This window comes from Macrotis lagotis, chromosome 1 (assembly GCF_037893015.1).
Source record: "Macrotis lagotis isolate mMagLag1 chromosome 1, bilby.v1.9.chrom.fasta, whole genome shotgun sequence".
Lineage (NCBI taxonomy): Eukaryota > Metazoa > Chordata > Mammalia > Peramelemorphia > Peramelidae > Macrotis > Macrotis lagotis.
Window position 1 is genome coordinate 342,043,484 of NC_133658.1, and position 17,167 is coordinate 342,060,650.

The 17,167-nt window shown below is 39.6% G+C and overlaps 1 protein-coding gene and 1 long non-coding RNA gene across 3 annotated transcripts in view; one reads left to right on the top strand and one right to left on the bottom strand.

Annotated features, from left to right (window-relative positions):
* The window catches only part of LOC141505700 (sodium-dependent lysophosphatidylcholine symporter 1-like), a 48,469-nt gene that overhangs the window by 7,048 nt on the left and 24,254 nt on the right, over window positions 1-17,167 (top strand). For both annotated transcript variants that reach the window (XM_074211773.1, XM_074211772.1), the window contains exons 3-6: window positions 6,139-6,263; window positions 9,352-9,484; window positions 11,547-11,625; window positions 16,419-16,588. In XM_074211773.1, the coding sequence (XP_074067874.1) occupies window positions 6,139-6,263; window positions 9,352-9,484; window positions 11,547-11,625; window positions 16,419-16,588 (507 nt within the window). The remainder of the gene's footprint in view (window positions 1-6,138; window positions 6,264-9,351; window positions 9,485-11,546; window positions 11,626-16,418; window positions 16,589-17,167) is intronic.
* LOC141505702 (uncharacterized) overlaps window positions 1-17,167 on the bottom strand; it is a 52,980-nt gene that overhangs the window by 6,712 nt on the left and 29,101 nt on the right. The gene's annotated exons all lie outside the window — the stretch shown is intronic.

Below are 17,167 nucleotides of genomic sequence, written 5' to 3' on the forward strand. Positions count from 1 at the left end.
ACATCTATCAGCTCAGATAGTCTATATTCAAAGGTCTCCTTCTTTTCAGACATTCCATGTTCAAAAGTCTTTTCAACTTTGAAGTTCTGTGTTTCTGTGGTTTCTATGGCGAAAGAAGTAAACTATGAATCAGTCATGTGGAACTTTTAATTTGATTGTAGATGTAACTGGAGAGAGAACTAGATGGATCTGGCTCTTGTCTTTAAGAGGTATTGTAAATGAAATTATGAAGAAGCCTGGCTCATATTTCAAACACATAAGTACCAGGAACCTTAGTGATCATTCAGTTCCACCACCACTCTCCATTTTACAGATGAGGAAACTCAGACCAGGAAAAAGCAAGTGACTTGCACAAGGTTACTCAATAAGTCAACCAATCAAAAAACATTTATTACAAAAACAAAAGTGAGAGCCAGCTATCTGGCAACAGCAGATAGAGCACCAGCCCTGGAGTCAGGAGGACCTGAGTTCAAATCTAGCCTCAGATACTTAATACTTACTTAGCTGTGTGATCTTAACCCCACTGCCTTGTAAAAAATTTCAAAAAAAAACATGAAAGCCTTTGCTCCCTGAGGAACTTGAAATCAAATGAGGGAAACATGCAAAAAAACTATGTACAACAAACTATATACAAGCTAAATTGGAAATAATCAACATAGGAAAGGCACTAGAATTAAAGGAGAGTTTTGAAAGGCTTCCTGTATAAAGTAGGGCTTAGCTGGAGCTTGAAGGAAGGCAGGGAAGCTAGGAGCTAGAGATGAGGATAGAGAATAGTACTGGCATGGGGATAGCCAGTGAAAACACCTAGAGTCAGGAGATGGAGTATTTTGTGAGAGAAGCAACAGATAAGCAGTATCACTTTATCAAAGAATACAAGGAGGTGGGGTGGATGAAAAGTATAACGAAACTGGAAGATTAGAAAAGAAAGCTCAGTATGTGAAGGGCTTTGAATGACAGAGAATTTTATATTTGATCCTAGAGATGATCGGAAACCACTGGAGTTTATTGAGTTGAGGGTGACAAAGGGTGGGGAGTGACCTAACCAGACCTGCACTTTAGGAAAATCCATTTGATAGATGAATGGAGAATGGAGGGAGTTAGGAGAGACTTGTGTCAGGCAGACCAATAAGTAGGCATTAGGTATAAGCACCTGCATCAGGATATAACAGTGTCAGAGGAGAAAAGGAAATTCATTTGAGAAATGTTACAAAAATAAAATGTATAGACCTTAGCACAAGACTGGATATGGGAAGGGGGAGGCATGAGAAAGTGAGGAGTTAAGGATGACTCCTAGGTTGTGAGCCTATGTGACTAGGAAGATGTTGATGCCCCCAATAGTAATAGGGAAGTTAGGAAAAGGGGAGGGTTTTAGGGAGAAAATAATGAGTTCAGTTTTGAATATGTTGAGTTTAAGATATCTGCTGGACATCCAGTTAGAGATGTCTAATAGGCAGTTGGAGATGTGACTCTGGAAGTCAGCAGAGAGATTAGGCCAGGATAAGTAGATATCAGCATATAGATGATAATTGAATCCATGGAAACTGATGAGATCATCAAGTGAAATGATATACAGAGATAGAGATATAATATAGAACCCTATAGGACACTCAGGATTATTAGTGAATATGATCTGAATGAAGATCCAGGAAATAGAGAAGGAGTGATCTGCTAGGTTGGAGCTCTTCTCCAGGAGAAAGTAATGTCCTGAAAACCTAGAGAAGAAAGGATCAAAAGAGAAGAAGGTGACTGGTTACATCAAAAGCTGAAGAGAGGTCAAAACAAAAACAAAACTGAAAATCTGTGCTCCTTGAGAAACTCAAAATCTAATAAGGGAAACATGAAAAGAACCACATACAAATAAACTATATACAAGATAAATTGGAAATAATCAAAAGAGGGAAGACACTAGAATTGGGGAGGTTTGAGAAAGGCTTCCTATAGAAGTCAAGATTTTAGTAGGTGCTGGAAAGAAATCAAGAAAGCCAGGAGGTGAAGATGATGGAAAATAGTCTAGGCATAGGAAATAGCCAGTGAAAACACTTAGAGTCAGGAGATGGAGCATTTTGTGAGAGAAGCAACAAATGAGCCAGCAACATGTTATCAAAGAGTACAGAGAGGATGAAAAGCTTTGAAAAGAGGGCATTAGATGTGGCAATTATAAGATTGTAAGTGGCTGGATCCATGTGGCTCTAAGCCCAGTCACCCTCTAGTGGCTGTTTCTTTCCCCCTTCCTTTTTCCCTTTACTATCTTTTTCTGTCCCCATCAGTTCAGCTTTGGCTTTTTTTTTTTTTGCTTAACTTCACTACTTCTACTGAAATTCACTATCTCACTGCTTCTTCAAAGAACTTAACTGTGACTTTTTTTTAGTAACTTGTGAATTTTTTGTAGTAAACTATGAACATTTGAAGGAACTTGTAAATTAAAATTTAAGTTTTTCCTTAAAAAAAAGACTTAGTGATTTTGGAGAGAGCAATTTCAGTTGACTGATGAGGTCAGAAGTCAGATTGCAGAACATTAAAAAAGTGCAAAATAGAAGTGCAAATAACTATTGTTGTTCCATCATGACCAACTTTTAGGGGATTTCTTAGCAAAGATACTGAAATAGTTTACCGTTTTATTTTTCCAGTTCATTTCACAGATGAGGAAACTGAAGAAAACAGGGATAAGTGATGACCTAGTTGAGGTTATGTAAAAAAATTTTAGGGGTCCCCACCAGCACAGTTTCATGATTTTCTCCAGCTCTGTTTAGCAGCATGTGTGTAGGAACAAAGGCAGCACATCATGAGAGTGAGTCAAGGCTAAGGTTTGGCAGGGCAAAACCCATGATACAGTGAGAAAGCAGATGACTTAAGAGAAAAGGAAAGCATTTCACTGAGAGATCAAGATGGGGAAGAGAGGAAAGGTTTGCTAGTATAATAGTAATGGACTGTGAGAGAATTGAGGGTTCAAGGAATTGGTAGTAAGAGGATGAAGAATAAGGTTTGGGGTTGCAAAGAAGAAGGAGGACTAGAATGACAATCGATTATGATCAGATGAGATAATTTCAAAGTTCATGAACATGATAGTGGGGTATTAGTGGGTAATGGCAAGATCAAAGGGATGACCATCTTTGTATTGATTAAAGTAGGATAGATCAATGGGTTATGTGAAATGAAGGACTCTGAGGTTAGGTTGTTTAAAGAAGTATTAGTATTGGGGTGGCTACGTGGTACAGTGGATAGAGCAACAGCCCTGGAGTCAGGAGTACCTGAGTTCAAATCCAGCCTCAGACACTTAATAATTACCTAGCTGTGTGACCTTGGGAAAGCCATTTAACCCCTTTGCCTTGCAAAAATCTAAAAAAAAGTGTTAGTATAGATGTTGAACAGTTCCATATTATGAACAGCTAAGAGGTTAGAATCTTTGAAGGAATGTTATTAATAAGTACCCTGAGGTCTCCCATTATGAAGTTAGGAGTTGAGGAGAAAAGAAAAAAGGGAGAGTGCTTTGGTAGATATTGAGTTAACTTCAAAGGAGGAGGTTAGGGGTGGCTAGGTGGCACAGTGGACAGAGCCCTGGAGTCAGGAGTACCTGAGTTCAAATCCAGCCTCAGACATTTAATAATTACCTAGCTGTGTGGCCTTGGGCAAGCCACTTAACCCCATTGCCTTGCAAAAAAAAAAAAAAAAATCAAAGGAGGAGGTTACCGAGTGATAGCAATAGGGGAAGAAAGGTAAGGAGGTGAATCTAGCAAAATCCTGCTCTGACTTTTTTCATTTTTGATCACTTGAGGAGTCCCTCAAAAGTTTATCATCAGCGGTCAAAGGATATGAACAGGCAATTTTCAATTGAAAAAATTAAAGCCATATATAATCCCATGAAAACATGTTCCAAATCATTACTTTTTTAGAGAAATGCAAATTAAAACAACAATAAGGTTTCATCTCACACCTTTCAGATTGGCTAAGATGATAAAAAGGGAAAACGTTTGATCAATGTTGGTGAGGCTATGGGAGGATTAGGACATTAATGCACTGTTGGTGGAGTTGTGAACTGATTCAACTATTCTGGAGAGAAATATAGAACTATACCCAAAGAGCAATAAATCTGATCATACCCTTTGATCCAACAATACCTATATCCAGAAGAAATCATAAAAAAAGGGAAAGTCCCACATGTTCCAAAATATTCATAGCAGCTCTTTTTGTATGGCAAAGAATTGGAAATTGAGGGGATGCCCATCAATTGGGGAGGGCTGAACAAGTTATGGTACATAAATATTATGTAATATTATTGTTCTATAAGAAATCATGAATGGTCAGACTCTAAAGAAGCATGAAACAAATAACAGGAACTGATGCTTAGTGAAGGGAGCAGAGAACAATGTACACATTAACAACAGCATTTGAATTGATCAACCTTGATGGATGCAGCTCCTCTCAGCAGTTCAGAGAGTTAGGACAACCCTAGGAGACTGGCTATGGACAATGCCGTCCACATCCAGAAGAAGAAAAACAAAACAAAACAAAACAAAAATCCTTATAGAATCAGAATGAACACTATATTCACTTTTTAAAAATTTCTCTTACCTAACTCACAATTTTCTTTCTTTTCCCTTATTCCTAATTCCTCACATAGAAAATGACTAATCTGTTAACATGTTAAACACAAATGTATATATACAATATTCACCAGACTGTTTGCCACTGAGGGGAGGGGAGTGGGAAAGGAGGGTGGAAAAAAATTATGTAACTTAAAAATATGCATATGCATGTGGGTGAATGTTGAAAAACTTTCTTAACATGAAATTTGAAAAATAAAATAAAATATCAATTGGGAAAAAAGTTTATCATCACCCATAAACAATACATATACTGACATACCCATCATATGCAGCTTCCAGATGCTTGGCACAGTCTGTAGTTCCAAACCTTCCCTGATTGAACAAGGACCCATGGGGGCAGCTAGGTGATGCAGTGCATAGAGCACCAGCCCTGGAGTCAGAGAACCTGAATTCAAATCCGGCCTCAGACACTTAAATGATTACTTAGCAGTGTGACCTTGGTCAAGTCACTTAACCCCATTGTCTTGCAAAAAAAAGAAAAAAGAAAGAAAAAGAACAAGGACCTGTGCTTTCTCTGGGGCATTTGGATCAGTTGGCTCCTTTTCTAATAAGCAGCAAAAATCTTTCAATCTTGTGCACTATACCCAAATGAAGTGATGGTTTTCTACTACTAATTAGTGTCTGTATTCCCTTATTTTCCCTGTCCTTTCTGTCCTTCCTGCTTCATTCCTACTTCTCTTTCTTTCTCTCTCCCCCTTTTCTTCTCTTCATTCCCATAATTCCCTCCTTTTCTTTCCATCCTTCCCTTCTCTTTTCCTTTCCCTCTACCTCTTTTCCTCTTTTCTACTCTTGCCTCATGCTCCCTCTTTCTTCCCTTTTTTAATCTCCAAACAAGTCTTAAAAATCTATTTCTGAATTACAGGATAAAACTCTTGTTCTACTCCTTATGTTCTCTCTCCCTGGTCCTCTGTCCTTCCTCTATCCTCTTCGTTTTTCTTTCTTCTCTCTTATCTCACTTTCCTTTTTTGTCTTCTTTCTTTTTGTATTCTAATTTTCTTATTTCTCACTCCCTCTCCCTGTCCTCCTCTCTAATCAAGTGATTCCCATGACCTTTATAGAACTACTTTACTTAGTACAACCAATTCCTCATTATCCAGAGGAATTTTTCCTGTTTTTCAGGTTTTTCCAGGGTACAGAGTTCCTTCCAAATTGTCATTTTTTTTTGTTCTAACATCCTCCTTCTCCACTACGCACATCTGCAACAACAACACAATCTACCTGTGCTTAATCACAGAATTGTGATTTTTAGAGTTAGTCTACCAGGAATAGAAACTAGACCTTTCCCTTCTCCTATCGCCTCTCCTTCCCATATCTCCACCCTCTAATTTGTATAACGTTTGTACAACAGAGCTTTACAGAATGCTTGCACTTAAGAGGAAAGAAAAGCAGGTGGTCAGATTGTCTCATTTTAAAGATGTGGAAACAGAGTTTCAGACAACTCAATGATCACTAAGCAGGTCAAGGCCAGCTCTCTGGTCTATTCCAGGGCTGACCCCCAGGGACCCAACTCTGGTCTCTCTTCATTTCATTACAGCTGGATCCTTTCTGGGCTTCCTCTGTTATCTTCATCGGCCGAGCCTGGGATTCAGTATCAGATCCCATTATTGGCTTCCTGGTGAGCAGAAGCCCCCGGAGGAAATGTGGCAAATTGATTCCCTGGTGAGTGAGCAGATGGGAAATGCAGGATTCCAGGTACTTCCCTGTCACTGAAGGCTCAACAGCAGAGTCATTCAACAAACATTGATTAAGTGCCATCTGGGTGGAGGACACCAAGCTGGCCCCTACTAAATATAAAAAGTTTAGATGAGACTTAGGTCCTGCTTTCAATCTAATAGGGGAATTAGGGAAACTCAAACATACTAAGACATATTAAATGCACTGGAGAGAATCTGGACATAGTGTTATGGTTATTGACCAGAAGAATTAGGGAAGACTTCCTGGAGGAGTTGGTATTTGAATTAGGCTTTAAAGGAAAAAGAAGAATTAAGTAGGCAGAATGGTAAGGGAACCTATCCCAAGCAGAGGGGAAACCCCAAACAAAGGTTTGGAAGCACAAGGTGTATAGAGGGGTAGAGATTTCAGCCGGGCAGAAAGTGTGGTTAAGGGAATGCTATAAAACATAATGAGAGTGGCACCAGTTTCTGGGAAGCCTTGAATGCCAGGCAAAAGAGTGTGAGCTTTAATTGATAGGTGGAAGAAAACAGTAAAATATTTTGAGTTCAGATTTGATGCTATTTCAAAAAACTCAGTTAAACAAACATTTATTAAATGTCCATGTTCAAGTCCCTGTCCTAGGTGATGGGAATACAAAGCAAAGACTGAAAACAGTACCTTTCCTCAAGGAGCTTATATTCATTTGGAGGATATAACATGGAAGCAGATACATAGATACGAGATGAATTAAGGCAAGAAAACATTTTCAGCTAGGATGATCAGGAAAGAGGGTGTTCCATGAGCTGAGTCATGAACAAAGTTAAGGATTCCAAGAAATAGAGATGAAGAAGGAGAACATTATTACACTTGTGCTGAGGTCTGGGACAAGGAGATGGTATGTCAAGTGCAGGAGACTTCCTAACTGAGGTGTGGAATCCAGGATGCCTTCTCTGGGCTGGGCCCAGGTACTCCTCAACCACAGGAGAGACTCAAACTTTCCTAAGAATAAACAGTCTTGCCACATAGGAACATGCTAAGATGAAACTGCATGCTCAAAGTGGGCCCTACTTGGAAGCACTTTCCATCTTGTGCCTTAATATCTCCAGGAGTCAGGAGAAATGAGTCCTAGGCATTAATTTATTTATTGAGTCAATAAATATTTATAAATCACCTATCCTAGGTTGAACACAGTATAGGATGCTAAGATGATAGAAGTTTACATAGGACACAGAGTCCTTATAACCTAAGAGAGGGATAAATAACAGTTGAATGTTTTCACTAGAATCCAGAATATAGATAGGGAAGTGCTGTAAGATAAAGTCAGAAATTATTTCATGATAACTCCATTAGAAAGGTACAAAACAAAGTACATTGAAAAGACAGTCTATTCCTGATTAAAGAGATCAAGAAGACTTTACAGGTGTGATGATATTTAAAGTAGACTTAAATTGAAATTGAGCCTCAATTTCCTTCTCTTATAAAATGAGGCACCCAGTGTGACCCTTGGTCACACTTACCCTTAGTCTCAGTTTCCTCACTGTAAAAGAAAATAAATATTGCAGCTACTTTATTTTGAAGATCAAATGAGATCATATATTTTAAAGTACTATATAAATGCTAGCTATTATTATAAATGAGGGGGCTAAACTAAATGAGATTTGAGATCTCCACTAGGTCAGACAAACTGATTATTTGCATCTCAGTTTTCTTATCCATAAATTGAGGAATAATAATTCTGCTCCCCTCACAGGACTATTGTGAGAAATACAATGGAGGTAAAGCAATTTAAAATCACAGAAATTTAAGTGTAAATTGTTAAAGTCCCAGTGGAGTTTCCATGAAGGGTATTTTTTCCAACCAAATTCCAAGAAATATTCTAGTATTAGAACTCTCAAAGTCCTCTGACCCTGGATGGCATCTTCATAAAATCAGCTCTGGACCTGAGGAGCTTCGTTCTCAAATTAGGAAACCTAAGCTAGGGCAGGCTGCTTTTCACTTTCTGGCCTTCAGATGTCTCATCTACAGTCAGTCAATATTTATGAAAAACTTAATATATGCTCACACTGGGATACAAAAAGAGACAAAAGGCATTTACCAAATGAAGATAATGATATATTCATCTGCCCCTAAGGCAGGGGACTGGAACCCACCATCTCTTGAGATTTCTTCTAGCTGGAAAGGTCATGATCTGAAGCATTCAAGTATAGATGTGTTGGGGGTCTTGTTTGGGGCTGCAGAAAATGAGGAGATTGGACATTGCATATGGAAGAATGACTGAAGGGCAACTCTTCCTGTTTTACCCTTTGAAAGTTCTCAAAAATGTCAAAATTTAAATTTCTAATTTATTAAGGACAGAATACTAAACTTACTTGAATCTTGCTTTGTTTGTTGAGCTCCTTCAGGAATTCAGTAGCATGAGTGGTGTAAATGTCCCAGAAGTTTGTTTGTTTTTAGAAAATTCTAGACAATGAATCATCTTGTAGTGACTTGTCTATCCTTAAAGTGAAGAAAATTTCTGTTTCAAGCTGTCATTTAGTTGAATTCTAGCTAACTGAGGTTCCTCTGGGCCAAAATCTGCCCTGAAAACACCCTACCTATTCTGAGATGAACAAATATTGGTTGGTCATATCATAAGATTTTCCCCCAGTTCAGATCATAGAACACAGTGCAAGAACTAGGGGGGCCCTTCAGCTACAAGGGAGGAGAATATAGAATGTCAGAGCTAGAAGGAAGCTTAAAACACAGGATGTCAGAACTGGAAAGGACTTTAATACTTAAAATGTCAAAGCTGTAAGGGACCTTATATTGTAGAATATGTGAGGTGAAAGTTATGTTAGAACTCAACTATCCTCTTCATTAAATTAAATAAAAGCAATAAATTTTTTAAAAAATTAAATAGCTACTGTAGATAAAGGAGTATACTAGATGCTAGGGGAGATAATATCTTACAGAAGATGAGATGGAAGGTCATACAGCAAGTTATTTTCTTTGCCAAGACTAGAATTCAGGTCTCTTGACTCCTGGTCCAGGGTTCTGAACATGACCTCTGTGCTCTGCCTCATGAAGTCCCCCTCATTTTTTCTCTGTTTCACAGGCTTCTGGGCTCTACCCCCTTTGGTGTCTTGCTGTACTGCCTCCTCTGGTTCACACCCTCTGACACCCTACCCACCTCTTGGAAGTTCCTCTGGTACCTGACCACCTACTGTTTCTTCCAGACATGTCTAAGTGTAAGGTAGTTCCAAAAGTTTTGGGGGTTGGGCATCACTTAGGACCCTAGGGGATGCAAAACTTGGATCAAAATATGAATCACGCTGGGGTGGAGGGAGGGAGAGGGAGATTCAGACTTGGAGAGTGGTCTTATACTAAGAACACCAGAGTGGATGTAAGAGTAAGCAATTGGGGGTCTAGGTTTTCCTCCCATCTCTGCCACTGATTTACTATGTGACCTGGTGAAAGTCACTTATGCTCTTTAAGATTCAGATCCCTTCATCTATAATCAATCATTCAAGAGACATTTATTAATCACCTACCAAAATAATTCCTCCCCTCAAGGAATTTACATTCCATTTGGGGAAACAACAAGTGCATCTATGAGTTTTAACCAAATAAATATAAAAAGTAAAATTATAAAGTAATTTTGGAGGGGAGGAGCTAGCAGCTAGGGGATTTAAAAATGACCTGAGGTGAGAGATGATATATGAGCTCAACTTTGAAAAAAAGTCAGGAATTTTAAGAGGCAGAGGTGAGGAGAGAGCATATTCCAGACATGAGGAGACAGCCTGTGGAATGGCAAGGACAGAAATGGAATGTGGCTGTCTGAGGGAACCACAAGTTCGTTAGTTTGACAAGACTGAAGAGAACCTGAAGAAGAGTAATTGTAATAAGCCAGGGCTGGAGCCAGTGCCCAACAAAGGAATTTTTATTTGATCTAAAGGAAATTGGGAGCCTCCAGAGTTTCTTGAGCAAGGGACTGACATGATCAGACATGTTTCCAGTCTTTCACTGTGGCAGCCATGTAGAAAGTGGATTGATGAGGGGAGAGATAGGGCAGGGAGACCAGTGAGAAAGCTATTGCAATAGAATAGACAAAAGGTAATGAGGGCATGAATTAGGGTGATGACTATGTGACTAGTGAGAAGGTGTCAGACCAAGTGATATTGTAGAGATAGAATTGAAAGACTTGCTAATTGATTAGATATATGGGTCCAAGAGAGTCCAAGGATTACTCAGTGGGACTGGAAGGACTTTGGTACCCTAGACAGGAGTCATAAAATTCAGAAGAGGGGTGATTTAAAGAGAAAATAATGAGTTCCATTTTGGACATGTTGAGTTTGAGGTATCTATGGGTTATTTCAGTTTGAAATGTCTAATAAGCAGTTGGTGATAGGGGATTGGAGACCCAGCCAAGTCTTACATAGTCATGAGAGCCATCTATATAGAGATAACAATTCAATTATGGTACCTGATAAGGCCCCAAAGAATGTAGTAAGAAACCAGAACAGAGCTATGAAGAACACCCTTGTTGGATAGATGGATGAATAGATGGATGGATGAACAGATTGATGGATGGACAAATGGATGTTTGGATGGATAGATGGATGGATAAATATATGATCCAAGAATGGAATAGGAAGAAGCCTTCAGACAAGTAGGAGAACCAAGACAGCAGTGACAAACACACACACACACACACACACACACACACACACACACACCCCAGAAAGTATCCAGGATGGATAGAGCACCAGCCCTGGAATCAGGAGGACCTGAGTTCAAATGCAGCCTCAGGCACTTAATAATTACCTAGCTGTGTGGCCTTGGGCAAGCCACTTAACCCCACTACCTTGCAAAAAGAAAAAAAGAAAGTATCCAGGAAGAAAGGGTCAAAAATTACAGAGAAGTCAAGAAGGATGTGGGATTTGAATTAGATCATATCTAAGGTTCCTTCCAACTCCACCATTCTAAGATAAAAGGCGGACTTGTAAGGGGAAGGAGGTAAGATGAGGATGGGAAAGGAAAAAGGAAAAGGTTGCTAACATAAAAAGTAATTAATGGGCAAAATGAGCAAACTCCCACTGGATAAAAGAGAGTTTTCTGTGCTTGTTAGCTGTATGTGTACTGGTAGTTTGGGTCCTCTCCTGGAAAAGCATCCCAACAGGAATCAGGGAGCACAGCTATTTTGTGTCTGGAAGTGTCTATTGCTGCCCAGGGCCCAGGGGAAGGGCAAAAGGGTAATATGTATCTCTCAGAGTTAAAGACCTTAGTATTGATGGTACTTTACCTCTACAGTGCTACCATGTGCCATATACTTCGATGACCATGTTCCTGGGAGGAAGCCAGAGTGACAGAGACTCTGCCACTGCCTACAGTAAGTACCAACAGCCCCAGAAAGGGATGTGGGGTAGGATGTATTTTTCTAGCTCTAGGATGACCCTGAACATTCCCTAAACATATGCTGACTGAGAGCCTAGTGGTTCACCTATATTACAACCTCACCCCAGTGGCCCCAGAAACTAGAATGGCTGCCTCCTGAATTTACATATAATTTTACTACCATCTTTGCTTAAAAAATAAGTGAATTCTCATTCTTCATTACTGGAAGTGAAATCAGTAGAAATCAGTCGTGGGCTCAAATCCATGCTGCAACATTCACTGAGTATGTGGCCTTAAGTAATTCTCCCCTTCCAACCTCAGTTTTCCTATCTCTAAAATGGTGATCATAATACTTCCTAGTTCATAATCTGTTTCTCTCGAACAAATCACTCATCATGATAAACCTCTATTTCCTCATCCTTCAAATGATTTATAATGCTGTTTTTCCTATCTGCCTCCCAGGGATTTTGAGGAATAAATCTTATAATCTAAAAATAGTAAGGCATTAACTACACATCAAAAGCACATCTTTCACCTGAGAAAACTAAAGGCACTAAATGTATTGAGGCACTAAAATATATTGTTGCTTAAATAATGTGCATGTAGAAAGACAAAAAACAACTGCTTTTATTCCCATTCTTTTATACCTTGCCTCTATCAGAACCATCTGAAAGAAGTCCCAAAGGAAACCTAAGATAATTCACTTAATATTTATTAAGCATGTTTGATATGAGGATCTGTTACTTATATCATGTATTTGTTTATATAGCACTTTAACATTTACAGATGCTACATACATTATCTCACTTACTCTTCACAACTCTTTCACATAGTTGCTATTATTATGTCCAATTTAGAAATGTAGAAATTGAAACCCAAAGAGGCTAAATGAACTGACCAGGGTACCAACCACATGATCAGATTTGTGCTTTAGTAAAAATCACTTTGTTAGCTGAATGAAGAATGGACTGAAAAGGGGAGAAATCTCTGTCAGGCAAACCAACCAGCAGACTTTCATAATAGTCCAACTGTGAGGGTGATGACAGCATCAGAGGAGAGAAGGGGGTCATACATGAGAGGTTACAAAGATAAGATCAATAGACCTTAAAAAAAGATTGAAAATGGAGATGGTGGGGTGAGAAGTCATGGAGGATACTTAGGTTGTGAGTCCTGGTGATTTGAGAAGATGGTGCTTACTGTTACTTCAAGAATAACAGTAAAATTTGGAAGGGGAAAAGATTTTGAGGGAAGGACGATTCCAATTTTTGGCATGTAGAGTTTAAGATTTATAGAACAGGTCAGTTCAAGAATTTTAACAAGAAGTTAAAGGTGCAAGATAGTACGTCTATAGAGAAATTAGGACTGGACAAGTAGAGATATCAACAGCATAAAGATGATTAATGAATCTATGAGAGCTAATGAGACCACCAATGATTAGAGGGAGGAAAAAAGTGGGCTCAAGACAAAGTCCTGTCAATCACAGTTAGCAGACTCTGGCAAAGGAGACTGAGAGGAAGCAGAGAACTAGAAGAGAGCAATGAACTGAAAACTAAGAAAGAAAAGAGTATCAAGAAGATCAACAAAGTCAAAGACCCCATAAAGGCCCAGAGGATTAAGAATGGAGAATTAGGCAATTATGAGATCATCAGTAACATTGGAAAGAATGGTTCTGATTGAAAGATGAGCTCAGAAGCCAGACTCAGAGAGTTGGAGTGAGAGGAAAGGAAATGGAAGTACCTACTGCAGAGGTGTGATGGAGAGGAGAATAGTCAGTCATTTAGGGAGGTCATAAGGAATGCCTTACAGCAGTGAGAGCCCAGGTGAAGTTATGAAACATAAATTTGTAGTGAACCCAGGAAGCATGTTTTTCTGATTTTCTCCAGCTTTGTTTAGCAGCACACGGATAGGAACAAAGGCAGCACGTGATGGGAATGAACTAAGGTTTAGATTTGGCAGGGCACAATTAACAATATGATAAGGGATGACTAACTCCAGAAAAAAGCGTCTGTTGAAGTGGTTCACCAAGAGTTCAAGATAGGGAAGGGAGGGAAGTATAGCTGGTACAGGAGTGGTGACCTGGGAGCAAACTGAGGAGTCAGGAAATGGACAGGTGTAGTAGTATGAATAGAATTTGGAGTAATAAGGCAAGGGAAGAGGTAGAATGATAATAGATTGTGATCAGATGAGAAAATTCTAGAGTTCAAGAACATGGTAATGTATTTGTAGGTGATCAAAGATCTGACCATCATTGTGTGTGGCTATGGTGGCATGCAGGAGGTGGTCATAGGGAAGGAGTACCCTGAGGAACTCTGAGGGTAGAATATTTGAAAACGTATAAATATCTATGTTGAAGTGCCATATTATGAGTACAGAAGGTGAGAAAGATGGTAAGCCAGGAGCTGAACTCAATAAGGAAAGAAGGGAAGTGTTCTTAATTTAGACAACATAATCTGAAGTCAAATTTGAACTCAGATCTTCCTGACTCCAGGTCCAACAGGCTTTCCATTGTACCACCTATTTGCTAAAAGTCATGTCCAAGCTGGAGAACTTTAAAACATGGAATGTCAGAACTAGAAAGGGCTTTAAAATATAGTAGAGTTGAAAGGCACATTAGCATATAGAACACACTGTCAATCACCTCATTTTAAAGAGAGGGCAACTGAAGGCCCAGAGAGGAAAAAGTTTATTATCCAAGATAACCTAGCAAGTAAGTGGCAGAGCTGGAATTAGAACTAGACTTCCAGGTCAGAGCTTTTGACAGTAGATGAAATAGATTCTAGAGAGAAATAGTCAGCCTCTTTCAAGTCTTCCAATATCTTTTGCAGGAGTGTTTGTGGGTATAGGGACTTATATATAGCCTGTGATTCTCTGGACAGAATCAAGTGGGATGGAGATTTTAGGCTGACAGCAAGGCTGTCTCCCACTTGTAGCTTTGAGCAAAGAAAACACAAATTCTTTGAGTGGGAGCCTGAGTCACAGTCAAAGGCTTCCTGGAGCATAACAGTGACTCACAACTACCTCACCTGAGCCAGGGGCTGTGCAGCCTCCAGAGAGCTCAGAGTGAGTCATGGAAGCCCACCCACTCTACAGAACCCATCTGTCTGGTGGCTTGGCAGTGCCATCCCCACACCCCACCTCAAATCCAGAGCCACCAACCACTCCTCTAAGCCTCATCCCTCACCCACACCACAGCCTGCACTGTACTTACAGAACCAACAAGTCAGACCTGGAAGAGGCTTTAGAACACAGAATGTCAGAATGGGAAGGGGCCTTAGAATATGTCATTTCAAGGCTGGGAGAGACCGTAGAACACAGAATGTCAGAACTATGTCATTTCAGGACTAGGAGAGGCCTTAGAATATAGAATGTCAGAATAGGAAGGGACCTTAGAATATGCCATTTCAGAAATGGGAGAGGCTTTAGAACATAGAATGTCAGAATGGGAAGGGCTGTAAGAACACAGACTATTGAAACTAGGAGAGACCTTAGAACAAAGAATGTTAGAGCTAGGAGGGTCAGTATAGGACAGTATCTTTAAAATGAAGGGTTTGGCCTACATGGTCTCACTCCAGCTCTGGCATCCTAAGCAACATAAGCTTCATCAATTTTAAGTCAAGGAGAGTTTCCTAAGCCCCCTCCATTCTCTGCAGAGGTGGGAGAACTAAGGGTATGAAACACAACATAAACTGCTAGTCTCTTTTTCGGTCTTTGTTACTGATGAATAGTTCTCTGGGTAGAGAACAGGAGAGGCCTACTTGGAAATGAAGGTGATATAAAACCAAAAGATGGCAATACTTTGCTTTTAAAAAGGGGTTGATTGGAGCATCATTTAGAAATCAAATGACATGCCCAAGGTCATACAGTAAGTCTGTGTCAGAGACAGGATTTGAACCTACATCATCCTCCCTCCAAGACAACCCTCCATTCATCATGCTCCATAACCATCATATAATACTTTGTCTTACAATAACAGCACACATTTTTATAGCACTTTACAATTTATAAAACATTTTGAAATCATGTACCTCATTTATTCTTAGGATAGCCCTGAAAAAGAGATAGAGCAGGAATCATCATGACAGATTTATAGATGTAAAAACAACAATGACAAAAAACCAAGGCCCTGAGAAGGGAATCAACTCACCAAAAGTCATACAACTGATTAAGTGGCAAATCTGGTCCTAGACCCAGGTTCCAAGTCCAGTACTTCCTACAATGTTTCAGAGTATATGCCATCTCAACTCTGCCACTAAACCCCTGTGTAACCTTGGGCCTCCCCTTTCCCCATCTGTAAAGGAAGGGTGTTACTAAATCAGACTTTCTTACCTTCTCTCGGTGCTCTTATATTTTTGGCCTTCTCTCCTTTCTTCCTGCAATCCTACTGGTACAGCTACCCTTACACACCCATTTTTCAGCTATCTTCAGATTTCCAGTTGGCTGCCCCTCCATGCCAAACTGGCAAATCTGAGGCTCTGGTGCTTTGGCTTATTCCATGTCTGTTCTTCCCTCCCTCAAGAATGCCTAAGAGAGCCTTGGTCCATACCAGAATAGGGCCATCCTTGCTTTTCTCTCTCATTTGGAAAGGAGGAGTTAGATGGTGTTATGGTAAAAGTCTTTTCCAACTCTAAATTATATGACTTCATAAGTCAACTCCTAAAGTCAAGCAGAAGGTTTAGTAAGGCTCTAATGCTGGGGCTCACTCTCTTACAAGGGTAGGGGAAGATTTGCTTAAATGGGACTGAGTAGGGTACTGAAAAACCCTTTAACTCTGTTATCTCCCACCTATAGGGATGGGTATGGAGGTCCTGAGTACTCTTGTTGGCACTAGCCTTCAGGGGCTAATTGTAGGCAAATATCATGCCAGCATAACTTTGAACTGCCAGAGGCTCAATGCATCCCTGACTAATGAGACCATGGGCAACAGTACCTCGCCGCTCACTGACACCTTGGAAAACGCAGTGAGTATGTTACCCACTTCCTGACAATGAGGAGATGAACTCAAGGATGAGACATATTTTCAGGCACAGTCAATGTGGGATTGTGTTTTGTTTGACTATGTATGCCTTTTTGATTATAAGAGTTTTGTTTTTCTTTCAGTGTTTGCATGTTGGAGTACAGGAGGGGATACACAGGGGTAAGCAGTATAGTTGCCAAAATGAAAAAAGAAAAAGAAAAGTAATTTTTAAAAAGCCCATTGAAGTATTTTTTAAATTCACAAAAGAAAACAGAAGGAAGGTCAGTAGGAAGACCAGGAAAACAGAGTAGCTTTGAAAATAACATGCTGAATTTGTTTTATACTTGGAAGCCATCTGTGGAACAAATTCATGAGTGCATGTATAATCCTCTTTTTCTGTTCTGACTTTCTTTGAAAATGTTCATCTTATTTAGTGTTTGTTAAGTTCAAAATTTTAAAGAAAGCTCAAAAAACAAACAAACAACAATAAGCCAAAATCCATAGTGAGTAGTCAGCAAGAGGTGCCCAGTTTCTCCCCTTCTACTGTACTGAAGACTGGCAGACAGATATCAGCCCCAGTGCC